A 19,669-nucleotide genomic window follows, 5' to 3' on the forward strand; every position below is an offset into this window, starting at 1 on the left:
ATTCCACGAGTCTCACAGGTCATTTTGCAGTTTCAGCTTTGGGAAGAGGCTATCGAGAACAGAATTACTATTAAAAACTCTGACAATAGTGTGTAAATCTCACAAAAAAAACCCAAAAAACAAGAGCTTAAACCTATTGAAAGGACACAGCTATCATCCAAGTACAAAACAGCTGGAAAGGTCAAAACAACAAATTGCCAACTCTCAGAATATTGCCGATTCGTGTCGTCTTACGAAAAAAAGTCACGTCAAGTTTCTCATTACATTGAAAGTCGACCCCTCAGTGTCTTATAACTTACACCCACTGCGACGGGTGAGGTTAAGAGTGTGGCTGGGGGCTGGGGGCGGGGGTGTACCATGAAACCTATGCATAACACTTCCAATAATGACCCGGACGTTCATTGGCTTAACCAGCTATTATGCAACCAGCAATCTGCACAATCAATGGAACAAATGGTGGCGGATTCTCCCCCTGGCTGTTGCAGATGACATCCTACTCGCCGTTTTCACTACCTCTCACTGCGACCGTGCGACAACACTGTTGTTTTAAATTACTAGAGATGAGGGCTAGATACCCAACGGATATACCGTGTGAAAAATAAACCAAGGAACGACTTCACTTTGGGGACAGAATGAGCAGAATTAACCAGCAATAGTGATTTCCCCGTAGACCTTGTTGTCTACGGAGACGTATTTATTTACGGCGTGGTCAACATCCGGAAACCTCTGAGCCAGTTTTGTGGCATGATAAATTATCACTCGCTAATCTCTGTCCCGCTGGATGAAAGCACAAGACAAACAGGTTTTATTTCCTTCCATTGTCACCCTCAGGACAACAAGAAAACAATCTTTTTTTGTACTGTCAATAAAGCAATTTTCAATCGTTGCCGTTTTGCATCGAACGCATTAAACATTAAACTGTGCTTAACATGTGATGGTCATTAGAAAGGAATTCTTACCTGAATTTCGTACAAATGGGCAATGTGGAACTGGACTGTGAAGGAGAGGAAAAACTATTAGATGTGATTATGATGGACACACACACACACACACACACACACACACACACACACACACACACACACACACACACACACACACACACACACACACACACACACACACACACACACACACACACACACACACACACACACACCTCTTCTATGGAACCCAGCAGACACAGATTGTATTGCGGCGGCATGAAGCATGGGCACAGATGGGAGGGGGAGGAGGTTAGCCTGCCTTGTGTGTGTGTGTGTGTGTGTGTGTGTGTGTGTGTGTGTGTGTGTGTGTGTGTGTGTGCTCTGAAAACAGTCTGTATGCGAACCGTGCAGGGAAGCACATCTTGCGCTCCCTCCTTGTGCTGTCTCCTAGGCAACCCTAGTCTTGGGCAGAGTCAGCGGGGAGATGGCAGCAGAGGAGGAAGAAAGCTGCGCTGTAGAAGCACAGCAGCCGCTTGCCTGCACCCTCTCTCTGTACACGCTATCCACCAGTGACCGTGTGAAATCAGATCTAAAAAATGACGATGTGGCTGTCTTCCCTGTGGGCCGTGTGTTGGTTGTTGTTGTTGTTGTCGTTTGCAAGATACACTTACTTTCAGCTTTGGACAAAGTGCAGAGGTTGGAGTCGATCAAAGCCAGCTGAAAATGCTGCGCAGGGAGAGAGAGAGAGAGGCACCTTGGATTAGATGGGTAAATACACAGGCAAACACTAAATGCATTAAATGTGCTGTGTTTCAGATGGTCCTACAGTATACTGTATTAACAACTGGACAAAAATAACTAAACATACAGATGTGAAGTGATGCATCAGAGTAGCCCTCAAGAAAACCATATAAAAATAAATCTCCAAATACCATGAGTTTTATCAAGAGTCATGTCCAACCATCAGTCATAGAACCAAGAGGACACGTGAAGACTGATCTGGACCAGCATTGAGCCAGACAATCAGCTGCCTGTCCTCCTAGGTATGAAGGGTTGACACCCAGTGGATACTGTATAGCCGCTGTCCTCGGGACAGGGTTGCCGGGGTGGCCAGATGTCTGCAGCAGCTTAGCCATGATCCACACCCCGGGTCAGCGGACGGATTAACACCACCGAACCATCTCCAAGCTCCAGTAACTAGACCCAATGCTCTTCAACGCGCATTATGTCTACCAGCAGAGGCGTTTCGTCCCGAAGCGACGCCACAAACCGCACATTTAAAAATTTACACTTTCTAAAAATCGGTGGATGCCCTGGTGCTCTGGGATGGTGTTGCCGCCACTGATGCTTCACGTGTCTCCCAAGTTGCAAGTGCACCTGTGCCGCTATGGCGTTGGGAGATTTAAAAAAAAAAAAAAATCTGAATGAGGTGTCTGATCCTGGAGTGGTTACGAGGGAACTCGGCCTTCAAGGGGACAGTTCCACAGCAGGGAGAGAAGGGGGGGGGGGGGGCAAAAAACCAGGCTGCTTCACATGATTTAAAAAAAAAAAAAAAAAAAAAAAGTGCCGGTGGTGTCGTGTATCTGGGTCAGTAGAATACACGACACAGGACAGCTTGTGCTGGTGCTAGGCTCAGCCTGCTTGGGTCAATTGCAGAGGATTCCCTCGGCGTTCATCATCAGCTGTTGAACAGAAAGGCCGGTATCATCGGCCGAGGGGAGATCTGTGCACACGCACATCTGCACGTGCGCACACACAGGGAAAAGAAGGAGGAGCCGCATGCCTCTTAGAATGGACGGCAATAGGCAGTCAATGTCAGAGCGAAAAAAAAAAATAAAAAAAATAAATCAAGAGCACTTCAGTGGGCTCATATTACACGCTTCAGCCAGAGCCACGCGTGCATGGATGCAAACCTGAAGGAATATGCAGAGGTTAAGCTCTTTTGTCTGAGACGTACACAGACATAGGACCATGAGACACCAGACAAGACCCAACGCAGGCAGATGCTACCACACTGAAAAGGGGCATTCACAGAACATGCACACACACACACACACCTTACCTCTGATCACGGCACAACGCAGCCCGCCTAGAAGCCCACGGCATCTTCCCATCGGCTATCTCTCCCTTCTTCCCTCCCTTCCCCTCTCTTTCACACTCCGCTCTACTACCAGCCAGATAATGCAGCAGGATTGTCAGCTTGGCATTCCACCTCCCTCTCTCAGCCTCTGCCTTCCCTCTCTCTCTCTTGCTCTCTATCTCTCTCTTCCCCCCTCCTCTCCCCGCCTGTCCTATCCTGGTGTCACTGATTACTATTCAGCAGACGGCTGCAGTGGAGAGTGCAGAGAGATGACACACAATACCTCAAAGCAGAAACAGGCAGGCACACACACCTCTCTCTCTCTCTCCCTCTCTCTCTCACTCTCTCTCTCTCTCTCTCTCTCCCCCCCTCCATTCGGAGCTGAAAGCTGTTCCCCATGACTGTTCAGCGTAACGGACTCATCACCTGAACACTATACACTCCACACACACAGAGAAATCACTTTTCACACCTCGCCGCCCCTCCCTTTTTTCTCGCCGCCTAAATTAGCAGCTGCCAGGGAAGTGAAGGAGTGAGAGACACGTGTGCATGGTGTATTGGCACAATGGCGATAATAGATGGCTAGAGTATGTCTTTAAAAACGCGATCCACAAATAGTCGTTTTCTAACTATTGGTTTTAATGTCACCACTGTACCTCTCCCAGTGCTTTTTAATCCTTCTCTTAAACCCCTCTTTACATGACTTTTCCAGTCATCCTTTCTTTCCCCCATGTTTCATTCTCCTTCCTCTAACCTTTTTCTCACCTCTCGTCACACACCTTCTTCCTCATCAATAGTGCTCTTCCCACACACACACAAACTCATTACAACCAACCTTCTCTGTAAATAACTAGGGCAGTTATTTCTGTGTGTGTACTGGCTGGCAGTGAGCCAGAGCTTGATGGGAGGGGTGCATTGATAATAGAGGACGTGTATTACGTGCAGCCTTCCTAGCTCCATGTCGCACCCACCATGTGTGTGTACACACACACACACACACACACACACACACACACACACACACACACACACACACACACACACACACACACACACACACACACACACACACACACACACACACACACACACACACACCAGTCTTGACACTCTTCAGTTTAGCATTTAAATACATTACCATCACAAAAGAGATGAGATGCAAATCCATAGTTACAGAATCCAATGTCAAGATAAAACTGAGCAGTGAGATTTAAATCTCACTGCCCGCGAGTGTTGCTGTCAAACAATAATTCAAGCAGTTGAACGACAGACTTTGGAGCGTTTCGAAGAGTGTCTCCTTGGAACAAAGCCCTGGATCAGCCAGCGGTTGTTGCCTAAAAAGCTCCCGTGGCTCTCAGACAACACTGGATCCATAGGCCGCCGTCGGAGAGCTCTCCATTACCGTCTGGACATGCGAGGCTTCACAGGTTTCAATAGACCGGGATGCCGGCAGACGAGACAGGCGACCCTATCGCCATTGTTTAGCACGGGGACACCAGGGGTCAGCGCTATTCAGGCAGAAAAGAGCCTTCTGAAACTACACGCTTCGTACACAATGCAGGAATGGAAAAATGATTCTGCTGCGTGGACGTCTTTATCGTCCTTATAGGACGGACAAGTAAGAAGGGACGAATACTTGCGGGCCCCGGGGAGGAGGAGTTTTTCAATGGCCGTGCCGATATGTAGAGAGCAGGGCAGCCAATGGCCGATACATAATGCTGATATTCTGATTTTTTTTTATTCATCTGATAAAATATATATATTTTGTCATTTCATGAAAATAACAAATGAATCAAAATTGCTGAACTTAAATGAACATTTATTTAACACTATTATTGTTATTGTCTGCATTGTCTGTTTGCTTGAGCAGATCTGTATCTGTCTGCAGTGCAATTATTTTAAAGAAAAAAATATATCATCAAAATAAATGGTCACAGGTAATAACATCACTTAACATTGTAAAGAAAATAAATAATAATAAAAAAAGGTATGAATGAAAAATAAATACTTATCGATAATAAAAAAATAAATAATAAACAATAAACAGTGTTTTATTTAAGTGTGGTCAGGAAATTGAGAAAGTCTCCCCATTACAGAAGTGCAGGATTTATTATTTACAAGTAAAGTATTAACACGAAACATCCAGTTTTTACAAAATTTAGTCTGTGGAGATTGACGCGGGACCCACTTTTATTTGTAACGGGGCGGAACGAGACAGTGCCTCAACTCTGTTGTGTTTAAAAACTTTGTTTCAAACAAGTTAGGCTTGGGCCGATATTCGATAATATCGAACATCGCAAAATTTGCCACCATATGAGATATTTTCAAAGTACCGATATACGAATAAAAATGTTTTTATTTGTAAACTGAACTTGACAATGACCCTGTTCCTTTACAATAAAATCACCAAACCTGAACGAGCTGTTTGGCGTAGACTATTTTGTCTCTGCATCCAAAAGCAATTGGTAGACGATGAGTTTCACATCTGAATCGCACTGCAGATCAATTTTGGCGAACAGATCAGAAATAAAACAGCAAAACGCAGATCTCCCATCGCATCCAATGCATTTCCAGGGAACGCCCCTCGTGCTCCTCGCGGCAAGTCACAAAATCTCAGACGTCGCGCAGGTCCACCCCCCCGGTGATGCCCTTTGTGTCACACACTAGCTAGCTTCACGTTTTTGCCTCAAACGCAAAGTATTTCCAGACAGCACTCCTGCTGTTTTCTTAGTCAGTCAAAACTAGTCGCGGAGACTCTGCACTTGCCATTTTAATTGAGCTAACAGCATTACAAAGCAAGGCGAATGAGACGAGTGACGAGTGAGAGGAGGTGAGACTATGTAGACACTGCAGCGGTGTGTGTGTGTGTGTGTGTGTGACTCGCTGTCAGAGGCAAGAGAGCGCGAGGAAGAGCAGCTGGTACCGGTATTTCAATAGTGCTGAAAAGTATTGAAACCGTTTCAAATATTCAGAATCGATATTGTAGAAAAATCCATATTTTTGATAGTCTGCAGACATTCTTTGTTTTTCCGCCTTGTGAGAGCAGGCTAGGGATGTTAATAAATAACTGTAAAAGCAGCTCCCAAATCATTTTGATGGGGGCGGGTGGGGGCGGGGTTGCACCCATGCAAGGGGTGCTGTAACCTAGCTGTACATTATATTTGCGTTTGTAACATAGACGGTCATTGAAACATGACCAATAAGGTTCAAATATGTCCGGTAAAATAAATTATTTTCGGACACCGGGCCGAGTTTCACAACAGTGGTGTAAAATTGCAATTGCACTCAGAAACTGTGGGGGCGTCAAATGCCAAAAGTTACATACTGCTGCTTTAATCGACAATAACAATTGCCTGATGAATACTATCAGTTAAACAGTTTACAAAAATTAAGTTATATTTAAATAAAAAAAATGTAAGTAAATAAAAATTTAAAAAGTTTGTTGCATGGTAAAAACAAAAAATGGCGGGACAGTCCATTTAACTTATGGGGGATTTCTCTTTCAATATATTTATGATTCTCCTTATTTATAAAAATAATTTGTAAAAAAAGACGTATTTTTTTTCAGGGTACAGTGCCCCAATAATATATATAATATTTATAACAATATATTAATATTGTCAGATAACGGTCAATGATTGGTCAACGAGGGTCAGCTATTGGCCCTAAAACTAAAAACAGAAAAATCTAAATTTGCATCCATAGCTGGCTGATGCCGAATAGCACAGAGCACCGAGGTAAGGACCAAATAAACCCAAATAAACAAAACACAGGCTTGGGTCTATGGTTCAATCTGTGGGTTGTCAGGGCCAGTGGCTATGGCTAAAGCCATAAACCCAGCGATTCACCTTGATCACAAAATACCATCATTTTACACACAATCTCAGCACTGTGGACGGACCTTCAAGCTGGACTCGTAGTCGGTGTTGACTTTGAACATCAAACCCAGTCGCAGATGGATCTCCTTGGCTCGGGAGAAGCTGGGGTTGATGTACAGCACCTCCTGGAATGCCTTGATCGCCCTGGAGGAGGACACAGAAGAAAACAGCCGGTCAGATTCTGGCAGAATAGCCAGCTTGGACTGCAGGCAGCTCAAAATACATAGTTGCAGTTCAGCTTTGACTTTACATGTTGTACACGGTTATGACCACAAGCGCATTCCAGGTGAACGTCAGTACAATTAATCAAGCGGCCAGGAGAGCAAAACAGGAAGGAGTCTGAAAACGGTGTTATCATCACTGGCAGAACAAGAACATGAGAATGTCATTATGTTGAATCCAAATGGAAGCCACGGCTGTTTCTCCTTACGTGCACATTGGCCCTGTTATTGAAGTTATGAAACTGTGCTCCCGATTTCATTAGCTGGACAGAGGTGGAACAACTGTGCATACACCAATACGTGTCCAAACAAGCAAACAAGTGATACGTGGAGCAGCGGTTTGGCCTTTGGTTGCTGCAGCAGGCTTCAGGCGGTGCACTACTACATGCACCGAGACACGTCAGCGGGCAGACCTGCTTCTGACTGTCAGATTGCTGCCCGTTTCTAGGAAATGCTTGAAACGGGAACGATAAAACACTGGACCACTTCAATTGGATTTCCACTTTATCGCTGCATCAGACCAGGGGAGGAGGGGGGTGGGGGAAGGTGAGAGAGCCTGCATTGGTAGAGTTAGAACACTGGAAAAGGTTCAAGCATTTCTGTTGCCTTTGAAAAGATCTCCTGTCGTTAATATTGGCTGGCGCACACACACACACACACACACACGGCATTCCAAACGGACGCAGTCACTGCCCAGTTATGATAACAATGGCCAGCGCATGTCGGCATGAGAGCAAGCGGAGCACAGAGTTCTCTGCTGACCGAGCCACACATGCGCATTAACCACACACACACACACACACACACACACACACACACACACACACACACACACACACACACACACACACACACACACACACACACACACACACACACACACACACACACACACACACACACACCTTCTGAAGCAAAGCACTGAACTCATTGGCCTCGTTTTTCCCCCTCCTCCCTGCTTATCAGGTCCCTCCTACTCTCCTTCCTTCCTTCCTTCCCTCCCTCCCTCTCTCTCTCCCACCCCACTCCTCTCTCTGTGTGCCCTGCTTCGTACTCCCTCGTCTCTGGCATCGGGCGCTGGGAGAGAAGGGCTCCTCCGCTGTGGACTAGATGGACTGTGACAGGAAGCATACGGCAGCCTCCAGCCAGCAAATAGACCAAGTAATATTCTCTTCCCTGGAGGAGGTCAGCCCACAGCACCAGACGGCAAATGTGTTTTCCTCAACGTCTCAGCCAAAAGGAATTCCTCTGCTTTGCTCGGCGACTTGTTGTTGCAGTTGGGCTAGTATACAAAAGCTCGACCACGGTGAGAACAAATATTACATCTATGCAATGCATACCCAAGTTTTGCATTGTAAACCATGGATTCCTGTTGATTTCTGAAAAAAGCTGGTCACAGCCATGTGACCTGCGGCAAGTTACCCATGACGCAGAGCGTAGCAAATGCAAAACACCTAGCCTGCGTTGGCCTTTTTCCACCCTCCCAGTATTTACAGCCAGACCTGACGAGCGTCACTCTGGCCCTGTGAAGTAACATTCACCATCTGACAGCTCAGCATTCCTCCAGCTTGGGATGACATAATCTGCCCTACAGAAACCAAGATGACTGTGCACGCACGCACGCGCACACACACACACACAGACACACACACACACACACTTGGCAGGGCAACAGCAAGGAAGAGCTTCAAGACCAGGGTTTGGGCGGAAGGGGTTGGGTGAGAGACGGCAACTCGGAGAGGGGACGGTACCCTAAAGCTAAAGCCACAGGGTTGGAGCGAGGCGGCCCAGGTCATTACCAGCAACTTTGTATATACTAGTTGATCACTGGCTCACAAGCCTGGTCATGGTAAAGGCCAGCGCCACTACAACATGGAATTTAAATAGTGTCCTATTATTGCCTCTCTTTAAAAACAACAAACTACCCTGATTCTCATATTCATTCTGGCGGAGTGCCAACATCCTTTGGCATTGGCAAAGGGACTGTGCTACACAACATTCAGATGGCTTCTAGTTGCAATAGCAGCACTGACTCCCATAGCATAACGCTCTAGAGAAGCTAAGCCAAGGTAGGTAGGGGCCTACCTTCTCTGTCCTGCCTGGGCCTCTGCTGAGGGGGTCTGCTCTGGCCTAGACGGGGAGACAGGGCACCTACAGCAGTCAATAGCAACCAAAGCCCAGAGCACACATTTCGCACCACAGCAAGACAGCATGGCAACCTCATCATTCAGAGAGTGACACTGGCTGAAGCCAGGGCCGGTTTTTCCCCCAGAGCAACACAGCTGACGGTTGTCCTCGGATGCCTGAACCCTATCAGGTTAGGATGCAGCTATTCTAAAAAGGTGCCGTTCACCTCAAGGCGGTCAGTGACTCGGGGAATGGCAGAGTTAAGAGTTACTTCTGCCGTCGTTTGAACACCACCAGGCAGCGTATCCATCTACGGGCTGCAGAGTGCATTCTAAAACGGGGCCTAACTTTGGGATAGAGAGTGAGACTTGTTAATTCGATGTGGAGGAGGTGCGGGGCCATCAAAGACAGCACATGTGCCACAGGAGCCAAAATGACTGAGGCCGACACAATCCCTTCATTCCAGAGGAGAGTTCAAACAAGGACACAGCTCCACTGCTCCCAGAGCAGTCTGCAGGCTTGTGCAATCATGTATATTTACAGGACGTCTTTGCTGAGTTGAATGTGTGTGTTTTGTTGTTTGTGCATGGGATTTTGTATATATGAGATTACAAATGACAATACAGACAACTGAATTATGGCTGGAAAATGATAACAGAACATATCTGACAATGATATCATATGGTCATGAAATGTAGATACTACATTATATACATGAATATATAGATATTGTATCATACAGATGAACTAATAGGCATTAGTAAAGATCATGACTTAGATGACTTGTCAAGTTCCCACATTTAACATATTACAATAAGTCTGATAAGGCAATATGTATATTTTAAGGTATATAGTATGAGTTTTCCAGTAGAGTCATGGTTTTCCCAATAGCCTAGTGATTTCCTTTTGCATTTCTTTAACCTAAGGAAGGATACTACTGACAATGCAAATAGAAATGGGAATAGACTCTGGAGGGAAAAACACGAAGGCGTCTTACTCAACGGGAAACGATGATTGAAATGAACAATATCAAGCATATTGAATGAAGTAACATAGCACCATGATGGCAGGAATACATAAAGCAAACTAGAAAGACAGGTGATACAATTCAAACTGTAAAAAAAAAATGAGAGCAAAACAACACTGTAATGACTGAAAGCATGCAACACTGCAATAAAATAACATTTTCAGGGGAAAGGTACTTACCACTGAAATGCATTGTAATGGAAGTAAACCATGCCAAGGCCATACAAAAAGGCAGCATTCTGAAAGAGAAAAAATAAAATAAAATAAAATTGGAAATGTGTCATGACCATCACAGTAAAGAGTCCCAGGTACACTGCAGGGGGTTGAATGAGCTCGGTTAAACGGAAAACACAGCGTCGCTGATTGGAAAGGGAAGCTTGGTTACAGCGGGTGGTTCCATGCATTTATACGACCGCATTTTACCGAGACGATGACAACGCCAGCCTAATAAAGCACTCCAGCTTGTCTTTAGCGTTCACTGGCAGTTTTCCCACGGCTATGAAATCCACTCCAGGGAACAATTGGCTCTTCACATATTTGTCAACATTAAATAATGTGCTACACCTTTAGTTACGTAACCCTGTGCATCTTGCATGAGGATATGAAATGAGAGAGTGGACCCGACTCAAGCATTCAGCCTCCAAGACGAGTGTAAAGCGGTTGGTTGGATGGATCGATCAGTGTCTACGTTTTCCATTAGGGGTGTACGATAGATCGAGGCACAAAACATGATAAAATGCATCGTGAAGATGAAAAATGGATTGCGATCAGCTAAATGTATGACGTTTTCATTGACTTATTTAGAGCACCAGAGGGCAGAATAACAATACAATTTTATTTTCTGCCTTGACGCCTTAGATCTTGAAACCACCTACCGAAGGAATAAAGAAATAATTTTAAAGCACCCATAAAGTGTTTCCATCCAAATTTTGCTCCAAATATCATGAGCGCATCGACCCGTGAACTCTTTACCATATCACGTTGCAACCGTTGCAAACTGTTGAGGTTTCCATCACTTTCCGCACTGTCAAGCTTAAACCCAACAAGTGCCAATCTTGACCCCGTTGTCGCCGAATTTTTGCCAGCGATTAAAAAGAGTTCACATAAGGACCGCCGCCTCGAAAACTGTAATTTTTCCTGCAAAGTTAATTCGGTGATTTGTTTCTTAACACATTATACATGTTAGAAAACCATTGCTGAAAACACGTGAAAAGACTTAACTCTGTAGTACTAAATGGTGGAGTTGAACTGTTTTTGTGTTCAGAATTTTTTAGGCGGGCTGAAATGGTGGTTCGATGACCCTTCCCTAACACTATATAAAGCCTAGAGCGCATTAGCGTCATTGGAATAAAGCAGAGATTCCCAACCACCAAGATCCGGGCGATATTTTTTCCGAAAAACAAAAAGCAAATAAAAACAGTGTGTTTTTGTTGGAGATGTATTTCATTTACTCCGTTTCCAATTGAAGGAAACAAAAAAGCCCTGTGCTTCCCGCGCCGCGCCATGTATGGCAACTTAACTCCAACCATGCCATTTTTAACTGCACAATCAGTCACTTCATCCTGGCATCAGGCCTGCGCTTGAGAGAGGCTGCACCTCTCCCGCGATCAGGCGTGGTTTCAGCCCCTTTGGCGGACACGCCTCCCGTGTTTCAGAGGAGAGGATACTGCTTATTTTTTCACAATTTTGAAACCTCATTTTATATACAATCATTCAAATTTGGCTGGGTGATTAATATCACATTTTTCCGTGGTGTGACAAACTTAAAAAACATTTATTTTTGTTTTACACAGACCACACACGCGCACACACAACAAAAAAAAACAAAAACATTCTGGAACAAACAGATTCCAGGGTTCTCATGCCAGGCTTAGAGGAAAGAGATTTTCTGGAGAATCAAAGCCTAGAAAGTGCTGAGAGGCGCCACCCTATCATTTAGCGATGACAGGCAGTGCAGGCGATGGCACAGAGGCAGAGACACACACACGAAGAAGAAATGCAGTCATGCCAACGCAATGTGACAGGCTGAAGAGAGAGAAAAAAAAAAAGAGGCTCAAACAGAGCAATCTATGGAGAATCTTTTGTTTTTAGAGTCGGTGAAGCAGAAAACTGAGTGCGTAAATCACATTTGTAATGGTTTAAAACATGGTTCAATAACCACAGGGTTGGGAAATGACAAAAAAATAAAAAATAAAAAACTAAAGGACTTTCTGCATAACCCCTCAGACCATCCATTTAGCCCAAATGTACCAGTAGGAAGTATGACCCAGGCTGAATTTCGAAATTCAGTTACACATTTCATGGAGAAAAATAAACAGTGCTTGTTTGAAATTATGCTGATGTGACGCGTGGGCGATATGTTTGTGGGAGAGGGCTAGTGCATGGAGTACTGTGCCATACTTGGCTTAACAAAACATAAAATTAACATAGTTAATCTCTCTGAACCTGGCTTTAAATAAGCCACTTATAATCTGTAAGATCGCTGGGAGGGAAAATGGGCTCGTGCTCAGAGAAAATGTCCTCCACACCGGTCAGTCCACAGTAATTCATCAATATACCAGTTGCAAGTGCTGAGGGCTCCTCCCTAGATATGACTTGGCTGCAACTTGTTTGTATTTTTCCTTTCATTTATTTTTACGGTATTTCACAGTTCTTTTCAAACAAACATGAAATGAACATTTTGCTGGAGGGTTTAGTGGAAATGAGAGAACGCCTCCAAACAAGGCCAGATCCTGCAGTTCTGCAAATCATTAGATGAGTCAGATAATATTATACTCTTTCGCTTTCAGGCACCACATCAATATTTTAATATTATATAGTTTTGAAAAGGTAGTCAGTTGTCGCTTATTTAATTATTAAACCTGGCATTGCAGAAACAAAAACAAAAGACCATACCCCTTCTTGTCCCTGCCTCACATCACAATGTTTCATTCTGTGCATATTGGCAATAAAGCAACTATTACACTTTCATTAAAAAATATATAAAAAATAAATAAATAAATATCAGAAAATTATTATAAAAGTTGGATAATGGAGTTGTGTGTGTGTGTGTGTGTGTGTGTGTGTGTGTATTCCGAAATCGTTCAAGGGAGAATCGCAATGTAACTCAAGGCAGATTCAGACCTGTGCTTTGTTTGCTCTGTTCCAATTCAGGGAATAACATGTTTCAATGTTGCACTTGGACCTTGGTTTGATTTGTGTTCACACGGCAACGCTGAACAGTGGACCATCTCCCCAACCACGTCTTCTTCCACAACCCGGGCTGGGTGACGGGGAAGCTGTGGGGGATTCTCATCCTGCTGCTGCTCCTCGTCATGGGCTACTTCATCCAGGTTTCGGAACAAATGCTCCAAAAAGGGCTGTTTTTTTCCCCCTCTTTCTCCCATACCAAATTAAAACCTGTTTATAGACTTCATAAGAGCGCCAGGTTTGAATGCTAGAATTAACGTTAACCATTTTGACTTAATTGTATGCACAGTTACCGCTTTTTCCACTAACACATTCAGTACTGTGCTGATCCGATCCATCCATTTATTGAACAGTATAGGCTTAGACTGTTAGTTTGGGGTCATTAAACCATAACGATGAGAAAATTTGAATCAATGCCCCTAGATGCCCGGGGGCCACATGCGGCCCTGCAAGACAATTAAATGCGGCCATTTCATGTTAATATACAGTTTAATCTATGAACAAATCAATCTACAATGCTTAACTAATCCAAGCAATCTGAATTAATGAATAATGTTTTTTATGGTTGTCTATTTCTAACAAACTATTAACTAAAATGTAATAAAACAAACAAACAAATAAATAAATATTGAACACGGGACAATTTATTTTTCCCTTAATGTTCAACGTGGCCGCCCCTGGTCAAGACAACCTGGCCAGTGGCGCCAAGGTCATTTCAGTTTGAGACCCATGCTCTAGATAATACCAATTCATATCTACATTAACTGAGCTACCTCAACGGTTTAAAATGTAAAAAGATTGGTAAAGTGCAATCTGCATTCCCAATAAATATGCCCCTGCATTTTTTTTACCTCACGTCCTCCAATGATTGTTTGACTGCTGTCACAACTACTCAGCCTCCATTGGTGAAAGCCTGGTTGGGGTTTTAAAACCAACGCCTGTTGAATCCAACCCACGGTGGAGTGAGACAACAAAAGCCCTCTCTTCTCTATGGAGCACTGAATGGCTGGGACGCCCCACACTGCCAAAACCCAGTCACCTCTCATTACACCGCTCCGCTACTGCATGTCCACATCTCCGTACATCCACCCACCCACTCCCGCTGAAGAGAGATGGAAGAGGTTGTGTCGTTGTGGCTCATCGAACGATTTCATTCCACTCCGCCATGTACCGACGTGTAACATTAGGGAAGCACGGGTACCGATACTGGCATCCGAGGATCAGGTCCAATATTGGGTTTATGTTTAATACAACCAATACCAAAGTACCATGAGTTCCCATTTCGACTTCTATTCCTGGAACTTAGCGACAGTTTGATGTTGTATATAGAGCCCAACCGATTTATATCGGCCATTATATGATTTTTTTGGACCACATCAGGATCAGCAGTTAAGTAGCCGATGTATCAAGATTTTTAGTATAATAAACAAAAAAAAAAAACATTGATTTTTATCCTGTACTTCTCTGTTTTAAAATACTTTTAAGTTGGGCATTATGAATTCATCCATGTTTTAATGTTGACACCCGTTTAGACACGGACATGGGTTTCCAAACAGGAAGCAATGCTGCCTTCATTGGAAACCCTGAAAACAAAATTGCTTCATAAGTGATGATGCGTTCACTGGAACTTGGAAAAAAATAGAGAATAACATTTAAAGTTTTTTTTTTTTTTAATCTATTAAAAGGTTCTTTGTGTATTTATTTATTTACTTATAAGTTAAATGTTCTCAAATATAGTGTGGTGTGGGTGGTTGTGAGCCTGTTGCTCCTCAGAGCAATCAACAAGCAACAGGTAAATCACCCATCCCCACACACTCACGGTGAGAGCCTCTGTCATGACAAGTTTCCATCTGCTCCCGGCTTGTTACATCTTGCCATCCTCTACAATAAACTGGTCTGTTTGCAACATCTCTGCCTGTGTCTCTGTGACAGATGGCCCTGAACACACCACTCGGGCGGTGCGTAGCAAGCGGAACTGCCACCTAGAGAAACTTTCATAAAATAAGTTTCTCAAATTTATTTGAAAAATGTTGCACTTGTTGACAAAATATATATAAAACATCAGTAATCGGTGGGCTAGGCCTCTTCAAAATCTGGCATCGGTCGGTCTTGAGTTGTATACGTTTGTTTTTTTTAATAAAGCAATAAATAGATCAACTGCTCAAAGTAATAAACACACAAGTTCTTCTAACACAAGTGATCTCACCATCACTGTGACTACCCAAGAGTGTATATGTAAGGAGTACAGGTACTATCTCTTAAAAAATATATATAAATAGCATCTGGGTATTGTGTATCAATACCATTGCACTTATTGGAATAGTGATCATTATTTAGACAATCAAGTATTATTCTGAATTCTCAAGTTCACTAAGTAAAAAGTGTGCAAAATAAATACCCAAGTCTTGGGATTCAGAAGTACACAGAACCTGCAAATACATGCAATAGTTTGTGCTTTTTAACAGGCCAAAATATAATAAGAGTGCGTGAGCATCTTTATCATTGTAAAAAAAAAAAAAACATACTGATTTACTGTATTTTAAAAGTTTGTGTTGTATCATTGTTTAACAACTGTGGGATAGAGCCTACCTAGAAGCTCATATTGGTCAGGATTTCTCATTTAACCTCATTTATTTAACCTTACACATAACACCAACAACAACAATAACAAAAAATAGATCTGGTATCAGAATCAGTATCGGCACATTTGTATCGGAACTGATAAACAGTGGATCAGCGCATCTCTTAACATTTCCAAACAGCCCAATAAAAAAATAAAACTAAAATAAAGCAAAAAATAAAGATCAGAATTGCTGGGAAAGCAAAAATAAATAAATAAATAAAATGGAATAGTTGAAATGAAAGAACGTCAAAAACATATGTTGGCTTAATTTTGTCATGCAGAAATCTACACAGAAAAATAGCTGAGGCTACAAGTAAAAGACAAATGAGGAATTCCAAGGGACATGGCACACAGACAGATATCCTTGACGTAAACACTTCTGCAAGCCTTTGGTTTATAATTTGACTTGAAGTTGTAATGACAAGCGCCGAAGATGAAACCGGTACATTTGAATCTAAATCAAGGGCTTCCTTGACCCTTACACCCCTCGTCATACACCATCACACAACTATGAAGCACACGGCCAATTAAGGTCTGCCATTCCACGAGGCTCGAGCACAAACTACATTTCTCCACTAGACCCTTGAGGCGCCGCTCTCCAGACATTAAATTACCAATCATTTAAAAGTCACGCGATATATAGTACGAGAGCTACTTATACAGCTTTAGGTTAAAAAAATAAAAAAATAAAAGGAAATGGTAGACGCACAGACAAACGCCTGCAGACCAGACCGACACACATAGAAATGAAATTTTTTTTTTGAAAAAATAAAAAATAAAAATAAAATAAAAAGACAAACAGGCTAGATTTAGGAAGAAATGGACAGGTCTGGTCGGATACATTTTTGAATAAAGCAGAGCAGTGCCCAGCCTCCACTCCAAAAGCAAATACAATTACAGGTGCTGCAGACTTACCTTCCAGTAGTCCGTCTGTAAACTGTAGTACCTCTGGTATGCAGATAATGCTGAAAAGGGAGGAAATCGATTTTGAGAAATGTGAAGGAGACAGAAAAAAACATCCTTTGTGACAACCTTGTAGTGATATTGAGTGGGAGTGAGACGGACTCACCTTTTGGATAGTCCTCCAGTAAGAGGTTGAAGTGGCCCAGCTGACAGAACATTTCCGGGTCCACTTTTCCCTCGGCTTTCAGAATGAGAGCATCGTAGCAGCTGACAGCCTGAATCACAAGGACAACGACGGAAAGGGGAGACAGCGGGTTAGAGAGGCGACAGTCCAAATATCGAACAAGTACCCTCATTAGGGGCGGATGGATATCACACATACTGAAAATTAATTGCGGCGTTACGTTTGCGGCTCACACATGGAAAGCTCATCCGATTACAAGAGCGTCTTTCAGCCTTGTCCCAACTCACGACGACTTTCATCTTGGTGTGTGGATGAAATGTCTATGGGAGGGCACTTCTGTGGCCAGGAGTGAGATGACCGAGAGCAGAGTTTAGCGACGTCACTGAGACGAACCGCACACTCACACCGGAAGAGAGTTCATGGCTTCTGGACAGTCAATTGCCAAAGAGCTGCAGGCTCACACCAGAGGCCATCGCTGTCGCTTGCGGGCATTCCTGTTCAACTCATGGCTGAGAAGTTGCCATAGCAACGTACAAACAGATTAATGTCCACATAGGTGCATTCATTTATTTAGATGTTGCAAATATTATTTTTAAGTGACACGGTTGTTTTGTTAATATTTATTTATAAAATACAACATTTCATATACGCAACAATCTATTTGCAACATTACCCCACAAATCAAGCGTCCTCCTGCTGCCCCTGCACCGCTCCTGCTCATCACTTTTGTATGTGTCCCATCCATTCTCTCTCACGCTCTTCAACTAATGATCAAAAAAGCTTTCTAAATTGTAAAAATTATTTTTCTCTCTCTTTTTTTTTTTTAAAAACCCATCAGATTAATTTCTCCAAAAATATTTCCATGAGTCCTGACTGTCAATTAAACTATGACTAATTGAAACGGAACGCAATTTTCAAATCGCAAAGCCTGAGTGCAGAGAGGGAGCAATCGGGGCACTTTTTCCGCACCCGTCTCCCCCTCCAGCGGTCCCGGCAGTGCGCCCGCCAGCGATGGTGTACCGGCATTCGGCGCACCTTAACATTGTGTTTTTATTTTATGGTACATCTCATTACGGAAAAAGACAAGTGCGTATGGAATGAAAGCGGGCTGATGGGGACTCTTTCTCCACGCGCCCCATAGCGACTGCTGAAACACTGCATATTTTCCAAACGTTCATTTTCAGATTTGAACAACCACAAGGCTTGACGTTAAATCAATGAGTCAATATGATACTGTCATTGAAGGTTTTTCTTTATACAATTCAATAGTTAAATAAAGATATGTTATTCATAGAAATATTCATCTCATTTCATCATAACACTTCAGCCTGTCTTGCAGGAAAAGGGAGTTTATATGTTGACTGCATTCATTTTTGTGTGAGTGACACTATAATATGATTTATTGCTTTTGTTTAGTGAATAATACAGAAGATAAGGTACTTAAAAACATTTTTTTTTTTTCAGTTCAGCCCTACTATATGACATCATACTGTACATGGAAAATTATTTTAATCAAACTATTTGGAAATACAGGACAGTCTCCATGAGACTAACGTCAGAGATAGAACTTGAACTTTTTTTTTTTTTTTTTTTTTTAATTCAGTGCATCATGTAACCAGGGATCCCAATTACCTCTCAAATCTTCTCCCATCATTTATTTTTTAAATTACTTCTCTATAAATGAATAGCGTAGCATTACATCATAAAGTATGGGGAAACCGGCTCCCATAAAGAACAGCCCTCTCGTTATCCCCATTTCCCCACTTTTTGTTGTTGTTTTTGTTGTTCGGGGTTTATGAGCGGACGGTCTGGTGGAAATGTGTTATCGCTGCCCTGCATCACCGCCAATTAAGATAAAAGTTCAACTCCACTCCAGAAGGCATCAGCTCGCTCTCCTTCGCTGGTTCGCCTGTCAGGGGCGGAGAGAGGAGTGTGCAAGTGCTTGGTCTGAGCGAAATCAACAAAAAGTATGGTTTATTAGTAGGGGTGTCATGATTCCGCTTCGAAAACCTATCGAAATGAGCATTTGATCTCCAAGTTTGAAATCATGAGCGGGTTTTGCGATTCTCCAGGTCTTTTTGTGGGTAATATTGTCCGACATTTTGAGTTTATATCCGGTATCGGGGGAAATCGTGCTACTGCTGCGGGACTAAGGACGCTGACAACAGGCGGCACAATACTTCCACTTCCTGTTGTTGAAATATTCTCATATTTGTTATTATTAACAATTGTTATTATTCAGATAAAAGTTACCTCTAAAGAAACAACTGTTTACCTTCAAAAAAAATCATAAATAACACCATAAATAAAAATGTTTAAATAAATGAATGAATGAATGAACGAATGAATGAATGCATAGATAGCTAAATAGCTAGATAGATATCCAATCAAAGCCTTAAAATCAAAGGTCAGATCGGATCGTGGATTTGGAGAAATGTGACACGTATTTATTAGGGTTGGGATTCAAGCGCTATGTGGGGGTTAGGGTAGAATATGTGATTGTGGGTCACCT

General features: G+C 43.0%; 1 protein-coding gene across 1 annotated transcript in view; it reads right to left on the reverse strand.

Annotated features, from left to right (window-relative positions):
* Positions 1-19,669, reverse strand: part of kdm6a (lysine (K)-specific demethylase 6A) — a gene marked incomplete at its 5' end in the record, with an annotated part of 46,118 nt that overhangs the window by 20,829 nt on the left and 5,620 nt on the right. Inside the window, 7 exons of the mRNA XM_080019187.1 lie at positions 960-994; positions 1,598-1,652; positions 6,908-7,028; positions 9,191-9,235; positions 10,439-10,497; positions 16,986-17,035; positions 17,140-17,248. Of these exons, the coding sequence (XP_079875313.1) occupies positions 960-994; positions 1,598-1,652; positions 6,908-7,028; positions 9,191-9,235; positions 10,439-10,497; positions 16,986-17,035; positions 17,140-17,248 (474 nt within the window). The remainder of the gene's footprint in view (positions 1-959; positions 995-1,597; positions 1,653-6,907; positions 7,029-9,190; positions 9,236-10,438; positions 10,498-16,985; positions 17,036-17,139; positions 17,249-19,669) is intronic.

Source organism: Zeus faber (assembly GCF_960531495.2).
Source record: "Zeus faber genome assembly, chromosome: 18".
NCBI classification, from domain to species: Eukaryota; Metazoa; Chordata; class Actinopteri; order Zeiformes; family Zeidae; genus Zeus; species Zeus faber.